Raw genomic sequence first — 24,225 nt, 5'->3', positions numbered from 1 at the left:
CCTGGGTATGACAGACCAACCATGGTTCTTGGTCAAAAGTAATGCCATCAGAAGGTATTCATACCTCTTGACTTATTGCACATTTTGTTGCATTGCAGCCTGAATACAAAGTCAATTACATTTATTTTGTTTCTCACACATCTACTCCATAATGACAAAATCAAAACATGTTTTAAGACATTTTTGCAGATTTATTGAAAATGAAATAAAAAAATATCAAATTTACATAAGTATTCACACCTCTGAGTAAATACATGTTGAAATCAGCGATTACAGCTGTGAGTCTTACTGGGTAAGTCTCTAAGAGCTTTGCACACCTGGATTGTACAACATTTAAACATTTTCAAGCTCTGTCAAGTTGGTTGTTGATCATTGCAAGATAGCCATTTTCAAGTCTTGCCGGAGATTTCCAAGACGATTTAAGTAAAAAATGTAACTAGGCAACTCAGGAACATTCAATGTCATCTTGGTAAGCAACTCCAGTGTATATTTGGCCTTGTGTTGTAGGTTACTGTCCTGCTGAAAGGTGCATGCATCTCCCAGTGTCTGGTGGAAAGCAGACTGATCCAGGCTTTCCTCTAAGATGACATTTTTATCCCAAAAAACTCCCTAGTCCGTGCCGATGACAAGCATACCCATAACATGATGCAGCCACCACCATGCTTAAAAATATGAAGAGTGGTACTCATTGATGTGTTGGATTTGCCCTAAACATAACACTTTGTGTTCAAGACAAAGTTCATTTCTTTGCCACATTTTTTGCAGTTTTACTTTAGCGGCATATTGCAAACAAGAAGCATGTTTTGGAATAGTTCTTATTCTTTACAGGCTTTCTTCTTTTCCCTCTGTCATTAGGTCGGTATTGTGGAGTAACTACAATGTTGTTGATCCATCCTCAGTTTTCTCCTATCACAGCAATTAAACTCTGTAACTGTTTTAAAGTCACCATTGGCCTCATAGTGAAATCCCTGAGCTGTTTCCTTCCTCTTCGGCAACTGAGTTAAGTAGGACGCCTGTATCTTTGTAGTGACTGGGTGTATTGATACTCCATCCAATGTGTAATTAATAACGTCACCATGCTCAAAGGGTTATTCAATGTCTGCTTTCATTTATTTCTACCCATCTACCAATAGGTGCCCTTCTTTGTGAGTTATTGGAAAACCTCCCAGGTCTTCGTGGTTGAATGTGTTTGAAATTCACTGCTCGACTGAGGAACCTTACAGATAATTGTATGTGTGGGGTACAGAGATGAGGTAGTCATTTAAAAATCATGTTAAACACTATTATTGTACACAGAGTGAGTCCATGCAACTTATTATGTGTCTTGTTAAGCACATTTTTACTCCTGAACTAATTTAGCCTTGCCATAACAAAGGGTTTGAATACTTATTTACTCAAGACGTTTCGATTTTTAATTTGTATAAAATCTAATTCTACAATGACATTATGGGGTATTGTGTGTTGGGACAGTGACACAAAAATCAATTTAATCAATGTTAAACTCACGCTGCAAGACAACAAAATGTGGAAAAAGTCAAGGGGTGTGAATATCTTCTGAAGGCTCTGTTAAAGGACTAGGGTGCTATTTGGGAAGCAGTCAATCATATGTTGATTAAATGAAACACGTCCATCACCTATGGAACAAAATTATTGCAGTGAATTACCACAAACGTATTCTATGTACATGAAGTCAATGAGATAGCTAATGGATACTGATTGTTCCAACATTTATTTAATATTTCCTCTCAACAGTGTTGTATCCAAACACACAGTGTATCTCTTATACAAACCTATACAACATGTTTCAATTGCATCAATGTTGATTCTTAGTAGTAGTAGTAGTGCATAATTCACTTTCCAACAGGGATAGTGTATCAAGAAATATATGAACAATGCAGAATCGATACTACAGTACAAAGATAAAATACAATAAAAAAGTAGTTCTCCATATAAAAAACTAAATCATTTAAAATAAATACAAAACTAGTTCTTTACACTTTATTCAATACATTATTACAAAACATCTGAACTAAAATCATACAAATAGGGAGGGTATCCCAGACCCAGCCTAGACACTCTGGATATATAAACCCAGCCTAGACACTCTGGATATATAAACCCAGACCCAGCCTAGACACTCTGGATATATAAACCCAGCCTAGACACTCTGGATATATAAACCCAGACCCAACCTAGACACTCTGGATATATAAACCCAGCCTAGACACTCTGGATATATAAACCCAGCCTAGACACTCTGGATATATAAACCCAGACCCAGCCTAGACACTCTGGATATATAAACCCAGACCCAGCCTAGACACTCTGGATATATAAACCCAGAGCCAGCCTAGACACTCTGGATATATAAACCCAGCCTAGACACTCTGGATATATAAACCCAGACCCAGCCTAGACACTCTGGATATATAAACCCAGACCCAGCCTAGACACTCTGGATATATAAACCCAGAGCCAGCCTAGACACTCTGGATATATAAACCCAGCCTAGACACTCTGGATATATAAACCCAGACCCAGCCTAGACACTCTGGATATATAAACCCAGCCTAGACACTCTGGATATATAAACCCAGACCCAGCCTAGACACTCTGGATATATAAACCCAGACCCAACCTAGACACTCTGGATATATAAACCCAGACCCAGCCTAGACACTCTGGATATATAAACCCAACCTAGACACTCTGGATATATAAACCCAGCCTAGACACTCTGGATATATAAACCCAGACCCAGCCTAGACACTCTGGATATATAAACCCAGACCCAACCTAGACACTCTGGATATATAAACCCAGACCCCCTAGACACTCTGGATATATAAACCCAGCCAGCCTAGACACTCTGGATATATAAACCCAGACCCAGCCTAGACACTCTGGATATATAAACCCAGACCCAACCTAGACACTCTGGATATATAAACCCAGCCTAGACACTCTGGATATATAAACCCAGACCCAGCCTAGACACTCTGGATATATAAACCCAACCTAGACACTCTGGATATATAAACCCAGACCCAGCCTAGACACTCTGGATATATAAACCCAGCCTAGACACTCTGGATATATAAACCCAGACCCAACCTAGACACTCTGGATATATAAACCCAGCCTAGACACTCTGGATATATAAACCCAGACCCAGCCTAGACACTCTGGATATATAAACCCAGACCCAGCCTAGACACTCTGGATATATAAACCCAGCCTAGACACTCTGGATATATAAACCCAGACCCAGCCTAGACACTCTGGATATATAAACCCAGACCCAGCCTAGACACTGGATATATAAACCCAGATCCAGCCTAGACACTCTGGATATATAAACCCAGACCCAGCCTAGACACTCTGGATATATAAACCCAGACCCAGCCTAGACACTCTGGATATATAAACCCAGCCTAGACACTCTGGATATATAAACCCAGACCCAGCCTAGACACTCTGGATATATAAACCCAGACCCAGCCTAGACACTCTGGATATATAAACCCAGCCTAGACACTCTGGATATATAAACCCAGACCCAGCCTAGACATTCTGGATATATAAACCCAGACCCAGCCTAGACACTCTGGATATATAAACCCAGATCCAGCCTAGACACTCTGGATATATAAACCCAGACCCAGCCTAGACACTCTGGATATATAAACCCAGACTAGACACTCTGGATATATAAACCCAGATTCAGACTAGACACTCTGGATATATAAACCCAGATCCAGCCTAGACACTCTGGATATATAAACCCAGACCCAGCCTAGACACTCTGGATATATAAACCCAGATTCAGCCTAGACACTCTGGATATATAAACCCAGATTCAGCCTAGACACTCTGGATATATAAACCCAGATTCAGCCTAGACACTCTGGATATATAAACCCAGATTCAGCCTAGACACTCTGGTCATATAAACTCAGATTCACCCTAGTAGTCTGGACACTGGTCATATAAACCCAGATTGAGTCTAGTAGTCTGGACACTGGTCACATAAACCCAGATTCACCCTAGTAGTCTGGACACTGGTCATATAAACCCAGATTGAGTCTAGTAGTCTGGACACAGGTCACATAAACCCAGATTCACCCTAGTAGTCTGGACACAGGTCACATAAACCCAGATTCACCCTAGTAGTCTGGACACTGGTCATATAAACCCAGATTGAGTCTAGTAGTCTGGACACAGGTCACATAAACCCAGATTCACCCTAGTAGTCTGGACACAGGTCACATAAACCCAGATTCACCCTAGTAGTCTGGACACTGGTCACATAAACCCAGATTCACCCTAGTAGTCTGGACACTGGTCACATAAACCCAGATTGAGTCTAGTAGTCTGGACACTAGTCACATAAACCCAGATTCACCCTAGTAGTCTGGACACTGGTCACATAAACCCAGATTCACCCTAGTAGTCTGGACACTGGTCATATAAACCCAGATTGAGTCTAGTAGTCTGGACACTAGTCACATAAACCCAGATTCACCCTAGTAGTCTGGACACTGGTCACATAAACCCAGATTCACCCTAGTAGTCTGGACACTGGTCACATAAACCCAGATTCACCCTAGTAGTCTGGACACTGGTCACATAAACCCATAACAATTGATTGTCTTCCTATCTGCAGTGGTTGGGCTATAGGCTGTGAAGCTAATGTCACTGTTGACATCACACCCTGTCCCCAATATATTCCTCTCAAGGGTCTGGCCCAAGGTAGTGCACTACATACAGAATAGGGTACTATTAGGGGGAGGACAGTGTGGTCCAGTGTAGTGTGCTGTCATCACACCTATCCGCTAGAGCAGTACACTATATATTTTTTATTTGACCATTTTACCGGTTTAGGACATAGTGTGTGTCAGTGGTGTTCTCTTCCCCCAAAAGTTATCCTTCCTCCTCTTAACAGTAGTGCACTACATAGGGAATAGGGTGCCATTTGGGATGTATTGTGAGGGGGGTCAGCGCGTCCTGTTATCTCTTCCCCCAGAAGTGGTCCTTCCTCCTCTGGGCTCGGTCCAGGACCTGGGAGGCCATGGAGCAGGACGCTGCTGACCTGGATGAGATCTGGGACATCCTGTCATCTGGAGGGTCACCAAGGGTCAAGGGTCAGAGGTTAGTCAGGTCAGGGACAGAGTGATCAGCTGACTCCCAAAGATTTCCAACCTCAGCTATCCTTTATGTTTTATGTCATGGAGATATTGAAGCAAATGTCTCATTTTATTTCGTGTAAGAGGGGGTGTCACTTCCCTTGTATCAAGACTTTAACACTGAAATTACCCCCAAGACTTCCTTTAACACTGAAATGACCCCTAAGCCTGCCTTTAACACTGAAATGACCCCTAAGCCTGTCTTTAACACTGAAATTACCCCTAAGCCTGACTTTAACACTGAAATTACCCCTAAGCCTGACTTTAACACTGAAGACCAACATCAGTCTAGTTAGTCTACTTGTGATAAACTGAGCTTTAACTTATCCAGAAGTCCAGGACACCAGAGGGGTATACTACAAAACAGGATGAAGGAGTTAGCCAGATAACAAAATAAAATATATATTTCTAAGCCTGAAATGGGCATGTCTAATTGATTCAACAACCAAAAACACATATCTAAGTTTAGGTTTCTTAATGAACCAGAAAATGTACATATTATCAGACTAATGTGAAGAAGCTTGTTCTTGCTACATTACCTTCATCATCAGACTAATGTGAAGAAGCTTGTTGCTGTTACATTACCTTCCTCATCAGACTAATGTGAAGAAGCTTGTTGCTGTTACATTACCTTCATCATCAGACTAATGTGAAGAAGCTTGTTGCTGCTACATTACCTTCCTCATCAGACTAATGTGAAGAAGCTTGTTGCTGTTACATTACCTTCATCATCAGACTAATGTGAAGAAGCTTGTTGCTGTTACATTACCTTCATCATCAGACTAATTTGAAGAAGCTTGTTGCTGTTACATTACCTTCCTCATCAGACTAATGTGAAGAAGCTTGTTGCTGTTACATTACCTTCATCATCAGACTAATGTGAAGTAGCTTGTTGCTGCTACATTACCTTCATCATCAGACTAATGTGAAGAAGCTTGTTGCTGCTACATTACCTTCATCATCAGACTAATGTGAAGAAGCTTGTTGCTGTTACATTACCTTCCTCATCAGACTAATGTGAAGAAGCTTGTTGCTGTTACATTACCTTCATCATCAGACTAATGTGAAGAAGCTTGTTGCTGCTACATTACCTTCCTCATCAGACTAATGTGAAGAAGCTTGTTGCTGTTACATTACCTTCATCATCAGACTAATGTGAAGAAGCTTGTTGCTGCTACATTACCTTCCTCATCAGACTAATGTGAAGAAGCTTGTTGCTGTTACATTACCTTCATCATCAGACTAATGTGAAGAAGCTTGTTGCTGTTACATTACCTTCATCATCAGACTAATTTGAAGAAGCTTGTTGCTGCTACATTACCTTCATCATCAGACTAATGTGAAGAAGCTTGTTGCTGCTACATTACCTTCATCATCAGACTAATGTGAAGAAGCTTGTTGCTGCTACATTACCTTCCTCATCAGACTAATGTGAAGAAGCTTGTTGCTGTTACATTACCTTCATCATCAGTTCCACAGCCACCACCAGGACACAGCAGCAGCTCAGACGTCCTCAGGCCTAAATTACCTGGAGTAGAGAAGACAATGGACACCTGTTCTGTTAGTTGTTGTTGTTTAGGGGTTACGTGTAAATGCCTAGATAACAGTACATTTTAGCGTTCCATGTTATTACACATGATGCACAATACTGCTGCAGTTATAGTCTGTTGTCTTCCAATCAACTCCATAGTAGTTTCTATCTCAGGTGTTTCTTACTCCAGGTGTTTCTAACCCCAGGTGTTTCTACCCCAGGTGTTTCTTACCCCAGGTGTTTCTACCTCCAGGTGTTTCTTACCCCAGGTGTTTCTACCTCAGGTGTTCCTACCCCTGGTGTTTCTTACCCCTGGTGTGTCTTACCCCAGGTGTTTCTACCTCAGGTGTTTCTACACCAGGTGTTTCTACCCCAGGTGTTTCTACCTCAGGTGTTTCTACCCCAGGTGTTTCTACCCCAGGGTGTTTCTTACCCCAGGTGTTTCTTACCCCAGGTGTTTCTTACCCCTGGTGTTTCTACCTCAGGTGTTTCTAACCCCTGGTGTTTCTACCCCTGGTGTTTCTATCTCAGGTGTTTCTACCCCTGGTGTTTCTACCTCAGGTGTTTCTACCCCTGGTGTTTCTACCTCAGGTGTTTCTACCTCAGGTGTTTCTACCCCTGGTGTTTCTACCTCAGGTGTTTCTACCTCAGGTGTTTCAACCCCAGGTGTTTCTACCCCGGGTGTTTCTACCCCGGGTGTTTCTACCTCGGGTGTTTCTACCTCAGGTGTTTCTACCCCTGGTGTTTCTACCTCAGGTGTTTCTACCTCAGGTGTTTCTACCCCTGGTGTTTCTACCTCAGGTGTTTCTACCTCAGGTGTTTCTACCTCAGGTGTTTCTACCTCAGGTGTTTCTACCCCTGGTGTTCTACCTCAGGTGTTTCTACCTCAGGTGTTTCTACCCCTGGTGTTTCTATCTCAGGTGTTTCTAACCCCTGGTGTTTCTACCCCTGGTGTTTCTATCTCAGGTGTTTCTACCCCTGGTGTTTCTACCTCAGGTGTTTCCACCCCAGGTGTTTCTACCCCAGGTGTTTCTACCTCAGGTGTAGGCCTATTATTCTGAAAAGAAACTAAATGGGGGTGTGGAAGGGGGGGTTCTGGAGTGGAGTCGGGAATGGAGGGAGACGTGAGGAAGAGAAAGAGGTGAAGGACTCTGGAAGAGAGAATGGGAATTCCCCCAGTTGTGATACTCTGGCATCGACTTCTGTATCTTTTGTCCTGAGGAGAAAGAAGCAGCTAGGAACTACAACCCTAGACAATATCTGGGCTGGCGGGAAGGAATGAGGAGCGGACTACAACTCTGTTTCCTGCTCACGTCCAGGTTATGCTATTCAACAGGTAGCCTGGTGGCAGATCTGTTGGTGAGACAGCAACAGATCTGGGTATATGCTACTTACATAACCTACCCTGGAAGTGACAACTTGACAGGACAGTACAAACAGATCTGGGACCAGGTTTTGTCATGCAACAGTAGAATATGCTGAGAAAAGCCACAAACTGTAAAGATGTCTCAGCAGTAGAGAGAGAGAGAGAGAGAGAGAGAGACCCCACCCCACAGGGACTCAGTCAAACAGACTGACCTATATACTGTAGAGATGACGGAAACCTGACACACACACCTCCCATTAACAGTAAATTACGCTCGTTGTCACATTTATATGATCATTTAAGTCTCCTAAACTGTCTTTGATGAGGCAACGCAGTGTTTTGATTGGCCCATAACTATAGGATGATGATGTGATGGGACAACGTTACACAGTTTGAACTAAAGTTGCAGATACAGCATCCCAAATGCCAGTAATGTAAAAGTGGTTTGATCAGTCAAAAACCAAGGAAATGTATATTTTCAGTTCAACTGCTGACGCTGTTTGTAGACAGATAGTATCACACTACTACAGTAGGTACCAGGACAGTTACCATTATGACAGATAGTATCACACTACTACAGTAGGTACCAGTAGGTACCAGGACAGTTACCATTATGACAGATAGTATCACACTACTACAGTAGGTACCAGTAGGTACCAGGACAGTTACCATTATGACAGATAGTATCACACTACTACAGTAGGTACCAGGACAGTTACCATTATGACAGATAGTATCACACTACTACAGTAGGTACCAGGACAGTTACCATTATGACAGATAGTATCACACTACTACAGTAGGTACCAGTAGGTACCAGGACAGTTACCATTATGACAGATAGTATCACACTACTACAGTAGGTACCAGGACAGTTACCATTATGACAGATAGTATCACACTACTACAGTAGGTACCAGTAGGTACCAGGACAGTTACCATTATGACAGATAGTATCACACTACTACAGTAGGTACCAGTAGGTACCAGGACAGTTACCATTATGACAGATAGTATCACACTACTACAGTACGTACCAGGACAGTTACCATTATGACAGATAGTATCACACTACTACAGTAGGTACCAGTAGGTACCAGGACAGTTACCATTATGACAGATAGTATCACACTACTACAGTAGGTACCAGTAGGTACCAGGACAGTTACCATTATGACAGATAGTATCACACTACTACAGTAGGTACCAGGACAGTTACCATTATGACAGATAGTATCACACTACTACAGTAGGTACCAGTAGGTACCAGGACAGTTACCATTATGACAGATAGTATCACACTACTACAGTAGGTACCAGTAGGTACCAGGACAGTTACCATTATGACAGATAGTATCACACTACTACAGTAGGTACCAGGACAGTTACCATTATGACAGATAGTATCACACTACTACAGTAGGTACCAGTAGGTACCAGGACAGTTACCATTATGACAGATAGTATCACACTACTACAGTAGGTACCAGGACAGTTACCATTATGACAGATAGTATCACACTACTACAGTAGGTACCAGTAGGTACCAGGACAGTTACCATTATGACAGATAGTATCACACTACTACAGTAGGTACCAGTAGGTACCAGGACAGTTACCATTATGACAGATAGTATCACACTACTACAGTAGGTACCAGTAGGTACCAGGACAGTTACCATTATGACAGATAGTATCACACTACTACAGTAGGTACCAGTAGGTACCAGGACCGGTACCATTATGACAGATAGTATCACACTACTACAGTAGGTACCAGGACAGTTACCATTATGACAGATAGTATCACACTACTACAGTAGGTACCAGTAGGTACCAGGACAGTTACCATTATGACAGATAGTATCACACTACTACAGTAGGTACCAGTAGGTACCAGGACAGTTACCATTATGACAGATAGTATCACACTACTACAGTAGGTACCAGGACAGTTACCATTATGACAGATAGTATCACACTACTACAGTAGGTACCAGTAGGTACCAGGACAGTTACCATTATGACAGATAGTATCACACTACTACAGTAGGTACCAGTAGGTACCAGGACAGTTACCATTATGACAGATAGTATCACACTACTACAGTAGGTACCAGTAGGTACCAGGACAGTTACCATTATGACAGATAGTATCACACTACTACAGTAGGTACCAGTAGGTACCAGGACAGTTACCATTATGACAGATAGTATCACACTACGTACCAGTAGGTACCAGGACAGTTACCATTATGACAGATAGTATCACACTACTACAGTAGGTACCAGTAGGTACCAGGACAGTTACCATTATGACAGATAGTATCACACTACTACAGTAGGTACCAGTGGTACCAGGACAGTTACCATTATGACAGATAGTATCACACTACTACAGTAGGTACCAGGACAGTTACCATTATGACAGATAGTATCACACTACTACAGTAGGTACCAGTAGGTACCAGGACAGTTACCATTATGACAGATAGTATCACACTACTACAGTAGGTACCAGGACAGTTACCATTATGACAGATAGTATCACACTACTACAGTAGGTACCAGTAGGTACCAGGACAGTTACCATTATGACAGATAGTATCACACTACTACAGTAGGTACCAGGACAGTTACCATTATGACAGATAGTATCACACTACTACAGTAGGTACCAGTAGGTACCAGGACAGTTACCATTATGACAGATAGTATCACACTACTACAGTAGGTACCAGTAGGTACCAGGACCGGTACCGTTGTGTTGGAACTCTGGGTCTCTGAGCGTCCCCTGGATGCGGTTAACAGGTGGAGGGACGGCGGCGTTGGGTCGTCCGCTGGTGGTGCGTTTACGGGAGGGTTTGGCCTCCGGTGGAGGATCAGGGGGGTTCTCTGGAGAGGTCTCCCCAGACCAGGAGTCCTCTCTCAGGGGGAGGGGGTCCACAGTGGTCACCCCTGCTGCTGGAGAGGACCGGGGCTGGTTCCGCTCCTCATTCTGATCGAGACACAACATCAGATTCACTAACTAACAAGACTAGAGGAACCTATAACACAGATAGTATTAACAAGACTACAGGAACCTATAACACAGACAGTATTAACAAGACTAGAGGAACCTATAACACAGACAGCATTAACAAGACTAGAGGAACCTATAACACAGACAGTATTAACAAGACTACAGGAACCTATAACACAGACAGTATTAACAAGACTAGAGGAACCTATAACACAGATAGTATTAACAAGACTAGAGGAACCTATAACACAGACAGTATTAACAAGACTAGAGGAACCTATAACACAGACAGTATTAACAAGACTAGAGGAACCTATAACACAGACAGTATTAACAAGACTAGAGGAACCTATAACACAGACAGTATTAACAAGACTACAGGAACCTATAACACAGACAGTATTAACAAGACTAGAGGAACCTATAACACAGACAGTATTAACAAGACTAGAGGAACCTATAACACAGATAGTATTAACAAGACTAGAGGAACCTATAACACAGACAGTATTAACAAGACTAGAGGAACCTATAACACAGACAGTATTAACAAGACTAGAGGAACCTATAACACAGACAGTATTAACAAGACTAGAGGAACCTATAACACAGACAGTATTAACAAGACTACAGGAACCTATAACACAGACAGTATTAACAAGACTAGAGGAACCTATAACACAGACAGTATTAACAAGACTACAGGAACCTATAACACAGATAGTATTAACAAGACTAGAGGAACCTATAACACAGACAGTATTAACAAGACTACAGGAACCTATAACACAGATAGTATTAACAAGACTAGAGGAACCTATAACACAGACAGTATTAACAAGACTACAGGAACCTATAACACAGATAGTATTAACAAGACTAGAGGAACCTATAACACAGATAGTATTAACAAGACTAGAGGAACCTATAACACAGATAGTATTAACAAGACTACAGGAACCTATAACACAGACAGTATTAACAAGACTACAGGAACCTATAACACAGATAGTATTAACAAGACTAGAGGAACCTATAACACAGATAGTATTAACAAGACTACAGGAACCTATAACACAGACAGTATTAACAAGACTAGAGGAACCTATAACACAGATAGTATTAACAAGACTAGAGGAACCTATAACACAGACAGTATTAACAAGACTAGAGGAACCTATAACACAGATAGTATTAACAAGACTACAGGAACCTATAACACAGACAGTATTAACAAGACTAGAGGAACCTATAACACAGATAGTATTAACAAGACTAGAGGAACCTATAACACAGACAGTATTAACAAGACTAGAGGAACCTATAACACAGATAGTATTAACAAGACTAGAGGAACCTATAACACAGATAGTATTAACAAGACTAGAGGAACCTATAACACAGACAGCATTAACAAGACTAGAGGAACCTATAACACAGATAGTATTAACAAGACTAGAGGAACCTATAACACAGACAGCATTAACAAGACTAGAGGAACCTATAACACAGATAGTATTAACAAGACTAGAGGAACCTATAACACAGACAGTATTAACAAGACTAGAGGAACCTATAACACAGACAGTATTAACAAGACTAGAGGAACCTATAACACAGACAGTATTAACAAGACTAGAGGAACCTATAACACAGACAGTATTAACAAGACTAGAGGAACCTATAACACAGATAGTATTAACAAGACTAGAGGAACCTATAACACAGACAGCATTAACAAGACTAGAGGAACCTATAACACAGATAGTATTAACAAGACTAGAGGAACCTATAACACAGATAGTATTAACAAGACTAGAGGAACCTATAACACAGATAGTATTAACAAGACTAGAGGAACCTATAACACAGATAGTATTAACAAGACTAGAGGAACCTATAACACAGATAGTATTAACAAGACTAGAGGAACCTATAACACAGATAGTATTAACAAGACTAGAGGAACCTATAACACAGACAGCATTAACAAGACTAGAGGAACCTATAACACAGATAACATTAACAAGACTAGAGGAACCTATAACACAGATAGTATTAACAAGACTAGAGGAACCTATAACACAGATAGTATTAACAAGACTAGAGGAACCTATAACACAGATAGTATTAACAAGACTAGAGGAACCTATAACACAGATAGTATTAACAAGACTAGAGGAACCTATAACACAGATAGTATTAACAAGACTAGAGGAACCTATAACACAGATAGTATTAACAAGACTAGAGGAACCTATAACACAGATAACATTAACAAGACTAGAGGAACCTATAACACAGATAGTATTAACAAGACTAGAGGAACCTATAACACAGATAGTATTAACAAGACTAGAGGAACCTATAACACAGATAGTATTAACAAGACTAGAGGAACCTATAACACAGATAGTATTAACAAGACTAGAGGAACCTATAACACAGACAGCATTAACAAGACTAGAGGAACCTATAACACAGACAGTATTAACAAGACTAGAGGAACCTATAACACAGATAGCATTAACAAGACTAGAGGAACCTATAACACAGACAGCATTAACAAGACTAGAGGAACCTATAACACAGATAGTATTAACAAGACTAGAGGAACCTATAACACAGACAGTATTAACAAGACTAGAGGAACCTATAACACAGATAGTATTAACAAGACTAGAGGAACCTATAACACAGACAGTATTAACAAGACTAGAGGAACCTATAACACAGATAGTATTAACAAGACTAGAGGAACCTATAACACAGACAGTATTAACAAGACTAGAGGAACCTATAACACAGACAGTATTAACAAGACTAGAGGAACCTATAACACAGACAGTATTAACAAGACTAGAGGAACCTATAACACAGATAGTATTAACAAGACTAGAGGAACCTATAACACAGATAGTATTAACAAGACTAGAGGAACCTATAACACAGATAGTATTAACAAGACTAGAGGAACCTATAACACAGATAGTATTAACAAGACTAGAGGAACCTATAACACAGATAGTATTAACAAGACTAGAGGAACCTATAACACAGACAGCATTAACAAGACTAGAGGAACCTATAACACAGACAGTATTAACAAGACTAGAGGAACCTATAACACAGATAGTATTAACAAGACTAGAGGAACCTATAACACAGATAGTATTAACAAGACTAGAGGAACCTATAACACAGATAGTATTAACAAGACTAGAGGAACCTATAACACAGACAGTATTAACAAGACTAGAGGAACCTATAACACAGATAGTATTAACAAGACTAGAGGAACCTATAACACAGATAGTATTAACAAGACTAGAGGAACCTATAACACAGATAGTATTAACAAGACTAGAGGAACCTATAACACAGACAGTATTAACAAGACTAGAGGAACCTATAACACAGATAGTATTAACAAGACTAGAGGAACCTATAACACAGATAGTATTAACAAGACTAGAGGAACCTATAACACAGATAGTATTAACAAGACTAGAGGAACCTATAACACAGATAGTATTAACAAGACTAGAGGAACCTATAACACAGACAGTATTAACAAGACTAGAGGAACCTATAACACAGACAGCATTAACAAGACTAGAGGAACCTATAACACAGATAGTATTAACAAGACTAGAGGAACCTATAACACAGATAGTATTAACAAGACTAGAGGAACCTATAACACAGATAGTATTAACAAGACTAGAGGAACCTATAACACAGATAGTATTAACAAGACTAGAGGAACCTATAACACAGATAGTATTAACAAGACTAGAGGAACCTATAACACAGATAGTATTAACAAGACTAGAGGAACCTATAACACAGATAGTATTAACAAGACTAGAGGAACCTATAACACAGATAGTATTAACAAGACATAGGTACAACTAGCCCGGGACAATGTTCTTATCTTAGTCGAACCACTAGCAAATACAATCAATCAATCAAATGGATTTGTAAAGGTTTTTTTACATCAGTACAGCAGTTATCACAAGGTGTTTTTACAGTAACCCTGCCTATAAATACTACAAGATGTATCTTCTCACCAAGGAAAAGCTCTACCCACTATCCTAATATCCAGTGGTGTAGAATGTTACCTGTCTGGCTGCTCGTTGTGGCGAGGTCAGAGAGAGGTGTTTAAATGGGGAACGGCTTTTACCCAGCGGAGGTTCACTTCTCTTCACCCAACCATTAGCCTCCATCTTAGGAGGAGACACCAGGATAGCCCCTCCTGACAACACATTAGACAAGGTTATCACATTTACCCTCTGGGGGATCAATAAAGTCTTTTTCAATTCAACACAGAACAGAAGTAATGAACCATGATCTTGGCTGTGGTTGTTTTGCTACTAAACTGAATGGTACTGTCTATGAGATGCTCTGGATATGAGTGTCTGCTAAATGATTCAATTGTCGTGTAAAATGTTGAAAATAGTGAGTTTAGTGTATTATATTGATGTGACCCATAACTGAACTGTGAAGATAAAGAGTTTCTGAAAAAAGTGTAGGCTGGATGCAAGCTAATGTGGGAAGATGATCCGTCTGACATCGGTTTGTTTCCACTATCACCTAGTTTATGGTCATGGTGAAACTGGCTCAACACAGTAGTTAGTTGGTTTGTTTCCACTATCACCTAGTTTATGGTCATGGTGAAACTGGCTCAACACAGTAGTTAGTTGGTTTGTTTCCACTATCACCTAGTTTATGGTCATGGTGAAACTGGCTCAACACAGTAGTTAGTTGGTTTGTTTCCACTATCACCTAGTTTATGGTCATGGTGAAACTGGCTCAACACAGTAGTTAGTTGGTTTGTTTCCACTATCACCTAGTTTATGGTCATGGTGAAACTGGCTCAACACAGTAGTTAGTTGGTTTGTTTCCACTATCACCTAGTTTATGGTCATGGTGAAACTGGCTCAACACAGTAGTTAGTTGGTTTGTTTCCACTATCACCTAGTTTATGGTCATGGTGAAACTGGCTCAACACAGTAGTTAGTTGGTTTGTTTCCACTATCACCTAGTTTATGGTCATGGTGAAACTGGCTCAACACAGTAGTTAGTTGGTTTGTTTCCACTATCACCTAGTTTATGGTCATGGTGAAACTGCCCATGGAGACAAACCCAGACTGGACCGGATCACACACTGCCCCTGTAGACAAACCCAGACTGGACCGGACCACACACTGTCCCTGTAGACAAACCCAGACTGGACCGGATCACACACTGTCCCTGTAGACAAACCCAGACTGGACCGGACCACACACTGTCCCTGTAGACAAACCCAGACTGGACCGGACCACACACTTCCCCTGTAGACAAACCCAGACTGGACCGGACCACACACTGTCCCTGTAGACAAACCCAGACTGGACCGGACCACACACTTCCCCTGTAGACAAACCCAGACTGGACCGGACCACACACTGTCCCTGTAGACAAACCCAGACTGGACCGGACCACACACTTCCCCTGTAGACAAACCCAGACTGGACCGGACCACACACTGTCCCTGTAGACAAACCCAGACTGGACCGGACCACACACTTCCCCTGTAGACAAACCCAGACTGGACCAGACCACACACTGCCCCTGTAGACAAACCCAGACTGGACCGGACCACACACTGCCCCTGGATAATTTATTTGATTGTTTTGGTACCAGTAACCCCTCTCTCTCTCAACAAAAAAAAAACGGAATAAAAAGTTGGTCACAAAATCAAAAACAAAAATAATATGTCAACAATATATTTGCTAGGTTACCAGTGGCTGGAGTAGTCAGGTCGTTGCTAGGTTACCAGTGGCTGGAGTAGTCAGGTCGTTGCTAGGTTACCAGTGGCTGGAGTAGTCAGGTCGTTGCTAGGTTACCAGTGGCTGGAGTAGTCAGGTCGTTGCTAGGTTACCAGTGGCTGGAGTAGTCAGGTCGTTGCTAGGTTACCAGTGGCTGGAGTAGTCAGGTCGTTGCTAGGTTACCAGTGGCTGGAGTAGTCAGGTCGTTGCTAGGTTACCAGTGGCTGGAGTAGTCAGGTCGTTGCTAGGTTACCAGTGGCTGGAGTAGTCAGGTCGTTGCTAGGTTACCAGTGGCTGGAGTAGTCAGGTCGTTGCTAGGTTACCAGTGGCTGGAGTAGTCAGGTCGTTGCTAGGTTACCAGTGGCTGGAGTAGTCAGGTCGTTGCTAGGTTACCAGTGGCTGGAGTAGTCAGGTCGTTGCTAGGTTACCAGTGGCTGGAGTAGTCAGGTCGTTGCTAGGTTACCAGTGGCTGGAGTAGTCAGGTCATTGCTAGGTTACCAGTAGATGGAGTAGTCAGGTCGTTGCTAGGTTACCAGTGGCTGGAGTAGTCAGGTCGTTGCTAGGTTACCAGTGGCTGGAGTAGTCAGGTCGTTGCTAGGTTACCAGTGGCTGGAGTAGTCAGGTCGTGGTGAGTTCTCTGAACAGTAGCGATCCTTTGCAGTGTGGGTGTGGGCATCCTGCCACCCTCTCTGGAACTGTGGGAGCCTGCTACAGACGACGAATGATGGTCCAGCACCCTCAGCCTAGAACACAGACAGACAGACAGACAGACAGACAGACAGACAGACAGACAGACAGACAGACAGACAGACAGACAGACAGACAGACAGACAGACAGACAGACAGACAGACAGACAGACAGACAGACAGACAGACAGACAGACAGACAGACAGACAGACAGACAGTGTGTTGAATCAACAGGCAGTGAGGCAACGAAAATGTGTGGTCTCTAAAAATGGTAGCTCCTGATATAAGTAACAAAATGATGATCGTCTCCAATATGGATAACAACAGAGTGGAGGTAACAGAACTGACCGTCTCCAATATGGATAACAACAGAGTGGAGGTAACAGAACTGACCGTCTCCAATATGGATAACAACAGAGTGGAGGTAACAGAACTGACCGTCTCCAATATGGATAACAACAGAGTGGAGGTAACAGAACTGATCGTCTCCAATATGGATAACAACAGAGTGGAGGTAACAGAACTGACCGTCTCCAATATGGATAACAACAGAGTGGAGGTAACAGAACTGATCGTCTCCAATATGGATAACAACAGAGTGGAGGTAACAGAACTGACCGTCTCCAATATGGATAACAACAGAGTGGAGGTAACAGAACTGACCGTCTCCAATATGGATAACAACAGAGTGGAGGTAACAGAACTGACCGTCTCCAATATGGATAACAACAGAGTGGAGGTAACATACAACTCAAAGCCACTCAGTAAAAGCATAAATCAACAGGAAATGGAGAGGGAATGAAACAACCACATACTCATCCTTTCTCTCCTTTCTCTCTTTCTCCTCTTCTTCCTCTCTCTTCTCCTCTTCCTTCTCCCCCGTTCCACCCCCAGCCCCTGTCTCCTCCTCCCAGGCTAGTCTCCTCTGAACAGGTAGGGTAAGGGCTCCAGGGTTAGGGTGACCAGGGGGGCCTGCTGTGTTCCCAGCCCCCCGGGGGGAGCTCCTTCTACTGGACACAGGGGTGAGGGGAGGGGGTCCGGCTACGGAGCTGGAGCTACTGTCAACCCTACAGACACACAGGGAGAGGAGGAAGGAGGGAGAGGAGGAGGGACACACAGAGAACATAACCTTAATAGGTCAGATTTATTAAGACCCAGTAAAGGACTCTCAGCATCAGTTCCCCCTACTCCATATAGCTTGGTCAACCAACCACCTAGCTCTGTGACTTCTACCCAGAAATATGTGGCTCTGCTTCTAAGTCAAATCATTTGGCTACACTTGATTTCAATTTCATTCTATGCTTACAGAGGCCCGGTTTTGAGGCCCAGAGTTGCATCCCATCTATGAGAAACCCTGAGACAGGCTTACTACACATCCAGCACCACACTAAAGACATGCTAATGTCATGCTATAGCCAGCTCTGTGGTCTGTCTCCCTCACCTAGCGAGCTCCAGAGCCTGGGGGGTAGGGCTCCTGCTGCTGTCTTCCTCCCGGTCCCCTGAACCTGTCCCAGAGCTGAGGTTAGAGGAGGAAGGGGTGGAGGCCTCCCACAGCTGGTTCTGGTCTGACAGGATCTGGTTGAGGTGGAGGCGGGAGAAATGGGTCCCCCACGCCCTCTGTCTGTAGGCCTCTGCCTTCTTACGAAGCTCTTGCACCTGGGAGGATGGTTGATTGATTGGTTGGTTGACTGATAGCATTCATTTGATCATTAAAAGTAGCAAGCTGCTCCAGCCAGACAGTTGGGACAGGGCTCAGTCACAACACAGCTTCTTTATTTTATATAGCTGGAACCTAGCCTGGTGCCGGTCTGTTTCTGCTCTCTGGTCAACTAACTTATGGAATCATCATACCAAACATGTTTGGCTTGACAATGATAGAAATGGAGACGGCAAGAGCACAAACTGATCGTGGACCAGGTTATGGTTTAAATCCAGTTGCTGAAGAACTTCATATGAATACTGTACAGAAGCATTTCAAGCATATTAACAGCACATGGTAAGGGGGGCCTTGCAGGATCTGTGGCAGCACAATAACAGCACATGGTAAGGGGGGCCTTGCAGTATCTGTGGCAGCACATTAACAGCACATGGTAAGGGGGGCCTTGCAGTATCTGTGGCATCACATTAACAGCACATGGTAAGGGGGGCCTTGCAGGATCTGTGGCATCACATTAACAGCACATGGTAAGGGGGGCCTTGCAGTATCTGTGGCAGCACATTAACAGCACATGGTAAGGGGGGCCTTGCAGGATCTGTGGCATCACATTAACAGCACATGGTAAGGGGGGCCTTGCAGGATCTGTGGCATCACATTAACAGCACATGGTAAGGGGGGCCTTGCAGGATCTGTGGCATCACATTAACAGCACATGGTAAGGGGGGCCTTGCAGGATCTCTGGCATCAGAAGCAAAGGCAGCAGACTCATGTTTAGATGTCGTTCTTTTAGCTGCAAAGTCAACTTTCCTCTGATACTGATCACAAAATCAGAGCTCTGTGAGTAAACACCTTCCTCTGATACTGATCACAAAATCAGAGCTCTGTGAGTAAACGCTTTGCCTGATACTGTTCACAAAACCAGAGCTCTGTGAGTAAACACTTTCCTCTGATACTGATCACAGGTGTGTGGTAGAGAGTTCTAAACACAGAAAGCGTTATCAATAGCTTTAAGACATACACAATGATGCAACAGATGACTGACAAGCAGGCAGAGGCCATATCGTCTCTTTCATGCACACAAGCAAAGCCAGGGCACGACACAACACACACTGAGCTGGCATCTGGACCCAGGCTGGCATCTGGACACAGTCTTCCTCCCAAATGGCACTGTTCCTTATATAGTGCACTACTTTTGACCGGGACCCATATGCCTCTAGTAGTGCACTATATAGGGAATAGACTGATAGACTGATGGACTGGTAGACTGATAGACTGATGGACTGGTAGACTGATAGACTGATGGACTGGTAGACTGATAAACTGATGGACTGGTAGACTGATGGACTGGTAGACTGATAGACTGATAGACTGATGGACTGGTAGACTGATAGACTGGTAGACTGATAAACTGGTAAACTGATAGACTGGTAGACTGATAGACTGATAGACTGGTAGACTGATGGACTGGTAGACTGATGGACTGGTAGACTGGTAGACTGATGGACTGATGGACTGGTAAACTGGTAGACTGGTAGACTGATGGACTGATGGACTGATGGACTGGTAGACTGGTAGACTGATGGACTGGTAAACTGGTAGACTGGTTGACTGGTCGACTGGTAGACTGATAGACTGATAGACTGGTAGACTGATGGACTGGTAAACTGATGAACTGGTAGACTGATAGACTGGTAGACTGATAGACTGGTAGACTGATAGACTGGTATGTGGGCTATACTCGGCCTTGTCTTAGGACGGTAAGTTGGTGGTTGGAGACATCCCTCTAGTGGTGTGGGGGCTGTGCTTTGGCAAAGTGGGTGGGGTTATATCCTGCCTGTTTAGCCCTGTCCGGGGGTATCATCGGATGGGGCCACAGTGTCTTCTGATCCCTCCTGTCTCAGTCTCCAGTATTTATGCTGCAGTAATTTATGTGTCGGGGGGGCTAGGGTCAGTCTGTTACATCTGGAGTATTTCTCTTGTCTTATCCGGTGTCCTGTGTGAATTTAAATATGCTCTCTCTAATTCTCTCTTCTCTCTTTCTGTCTTTCTCTCAGAGGACCTGAGCCCTAGGACCATGCCTCAGGACTACCTGGTATGATGACTCCTTGCTGTCCCCAGTCCACCTGGCCATGCTGCTGCTCCAGTTTCAACTGTTCTGCCTGCGGCTATGGAACCCTGACCTGTTCACCGGACGTGCTTGTTGCACCCTCGACAACTACTATGATTATTATTATTTGACCATGCTGGTCATTTATGAACATTTTAACATCTTGACCATGTTCTGTTATAATATCCACCCTGCACAGCCAGAAGAGGACTGGCCACCCCTCATAGCCTGGTTCCTCTCTAGGTTTCTTCCTAGGTTTTTGGCCTTTCTAGGGAGTTTTTCCTAGGGAGTTTTTCCTAGCCACCGTGCTTCTTTCACATGCTTTGCTTGCTGTTTGGGGTTTTAGGCTGGGTTTCTGTACAGCACTTTGAGATATCAGCTGATGTACGAAGGGCTATATAAAAATAAATTTGATTTGAAATTTGACTGGTAGACTGATGGACTGGTAGACTGGTAGATTGATAGACTGATATATTGATAGACTGGTAGATTGATAGACTGATATATTGATAGACTGGTAGACTGATAGACTGATATATTGATAGACTGGTAGACTGATCGACTGGTAGACTGATAGACTGATATATTGATAGACTGGTAGACTGATGGACTGGTCGACTGGTAGACTGATATATTGATAGACTGGTAGACTGATGGACTGGTCGACTGGTAGACTGATATATTGATAGACTGGTAGACTGATAGACTGATATATTGATAGACTGGTAGACTGATGGACTGATAGACTGGTAGACTGATGGCCTGGTAGACTGGTAGACTGATGGACTGGTCGACTGGTAGACTGATATATTGATAGCTAGAAGGACTTTGGAGAAGGGTTGATCTTAACTACTTTTCAACAGAATCAATTAGAGGTAGGTTACACTGAAATTCAACAGAAAATCCTCATTCAGCTGAAAAACAAAACATATCTTTCTGTCCTCATTGATTTCCTCAATGAAACTAGAGCCCAATAGAAATGACTTTGAGCCCAATCCTGGAGTGGAACATCAGATCAATCAGACTTGGTATCACCGTAGCCCATCTAACGGTCCTAATCATTCCTTCATTATATTGGTGTGTATTAAACTACTTTACTTAGAAGACAATGGCAATCATTTTCTAGAAAGTTCTTCCACCTCTAGACTATATTTAGTACATTTCCATGAAGTTTATGGGCCAGGTTTCCACGTACCGTACAAGGCAAGGTACGGTTAACCACTCAGCATATTCAGGTTGAATGGAAAGAAGAACGCTGTCTAACCAACCTCCTGCTGACTCACTGTACTGATGCTGACACTGCCTGAAACACACACACACACACACACACACACACAGACACACAGACACACAGACACACACACACACAGACACACACACACACACTCACACACACAGACACACACACACACACACACACACACACACACACACACACACACACACACACACACACACACACACACACACACACACACACACACACACACACACACACACACACACACACACACACACACACACACACACACACACCGTGTTCTCATACAAGCACGCACACACATACACTCACGCACACTGACAATTAATCTTTACAGCAACCTATCAGAGCAACAATCTCAGGCCTAGATCTCAGGTATGGAGCCTTTCTGAAAATCAACAATCTCAGGCCTAGATCTCAAGTATGGAGCCTTTCTGAAAATTAAAAATCTCAGGTATGGGGCCTTTCTGAAAATGAACAATCTCAGGTCTAGATCTCAAGTATGGAGCCTTTCTGAAAATCAACAATCTCAGGTCTAGATCTCAGGTATGGAGCCTTTCTGAAAATTAACAATCTCAGGTCTAGATCTCAGGTATGGAGCCTTTCTGAAAATGAACAATCTCAGGCCTAGATCTCAGGTATGGGGCCTTTCTGAAAATTAACAATCTCAGGCCTAGATCTCAGGTATGGAGCCTTTCTGAAAATTAACAATCTCAGGTCTAGATATCAGGTATGGGGCCTTTCTGAAAATCAACAATCTCAGGCCTAGATCTCAGGTATGGGGCCTTTCTGAAAATCAACAATCTCAGGTCTAGATCTCAGGTATGGAGCCTTTCTGAAAATCAACAATCTCAGGTCTAGATATCAGGTATGGAGCCTTTCTGAAAATCAACAATCTCGGGTCTAGATCTCAGGTATGGGGCCTTTCTGAAAATCAACAATCTCAGGTCTAGATCTCAGGTATGGGGCCTTTCTGAAAATCAACAATCTCGGGTCTAGATCTCAGGTATGGAGCCTTTCTGAAAATCAACAATCTCGGGTCTAGATCTCAGGTATGGGGCCTTTCTGAAAATCAACAATCTCAGGTCTAGATATCAGGTATGGAGCCTTTCTGAAAATCAACAATCTCGGGTCTAGATATCAGGTATGGGGCCTTTCTGAAAATCAACAATCTCAGGTCTAGATATCAGGTATGGGGCCTTTCTGAAAATCAACAATCTCAGGTCTAGATCTCAGGTATGGAGCCTTTCTGAAAATCAACAATCTCGGGTCTAGATCTCAGGTATGGAGCCTTTCTGAAAATCAACAATCTCAGGTCTAGATATCAGGTATGGGGCCTTTCTGAAAATCAACAATCTCAGGTCTAGATCTCAGGTATGGAGCCTTTCTGAAAATCAACAATCTCAGGTCTAGATCTCAGGTATGGAGCCTTTCTGAAAATCAACAATCTCAGGTCTAGATCTCAGGTATGGGGCCTTTCTGAAAATGAACAATCTCAGGTCTAGATCTCAGGTATGGAGCCTTTCTGAAAATCAACAATCTCAGGTCTAGATCTCAGGTATGGGGCCTTTCTGAAAATGAACAATGGAAACTA

At 42.8% G+C, this 24,225-nt stretch overlaps 1 protein-coding gene across 4 annotated transcripts in view; it reads right to left on the bottom strand.

Annotated features, from left to right (window-relative positions):
* Positions 1–3,775: 3,775 nt before the first annotated feature.
* The window catches only part of LOC106593065 (nuclear protein MDM1), a 37,675-nt gene continuing 17,225 nt past the window's right edge, over positions 3,776–24,225 (bottom strand). For all 4 annotated transcript variants that reach the window (XM_045700195.1, XM_045700196.1, XM_045700197.1 and 1 more), the window contains 7 exons: positions 19,048–19,262; positions 18,422–18,673; positions 17,522–17,661; positions 15,230–15,363; positions 10,844–11,081; positions 6,646–6,714; positions 3,776–5,120 (listed from right to left, as the gene is read on the bottom strand). In XM_045700195.1, coding sequence (XP_045556151.1) covers positions 5,011–5,120; positions 6,646–6,714; positions 10,844–11,081; positions 15,230–15,363; positions 17,522–17,661; positions 18,422–18,673; positions 19,048–19,262 — 1,158 coding nt within the window. In that variant the 3' untranslated portion in view covers positions 3,776–5,010. The remainder of the gene's footprint in view (positions 5,121–6,645; positions 6,715–10,843; positions 11,082–15,229; positions 15,364–17,521; positions 17,662–18,421; positions 18,674–19,047; positions 19,263–24,225) is intronic.

This window comes from Salmo salar, chromosome ssa17 (assembly GCF_905237065.1).
Source record: "Salmo salar chromosome ssa17, Ssal_v3.1, whole genome shotgun sequence".
NCBI classification, from domain to species: Eukaryota; Metazoa; Chordata; class Actinopteri; order Salmoniformes; family Salmonidae; genus Salmo; species Salmo salar.
The sequence above is the reverse complement of the archived record's forward strand: the minus strand, read 5'-3'. Positions and strand labels throughout refer to the sequence as shown.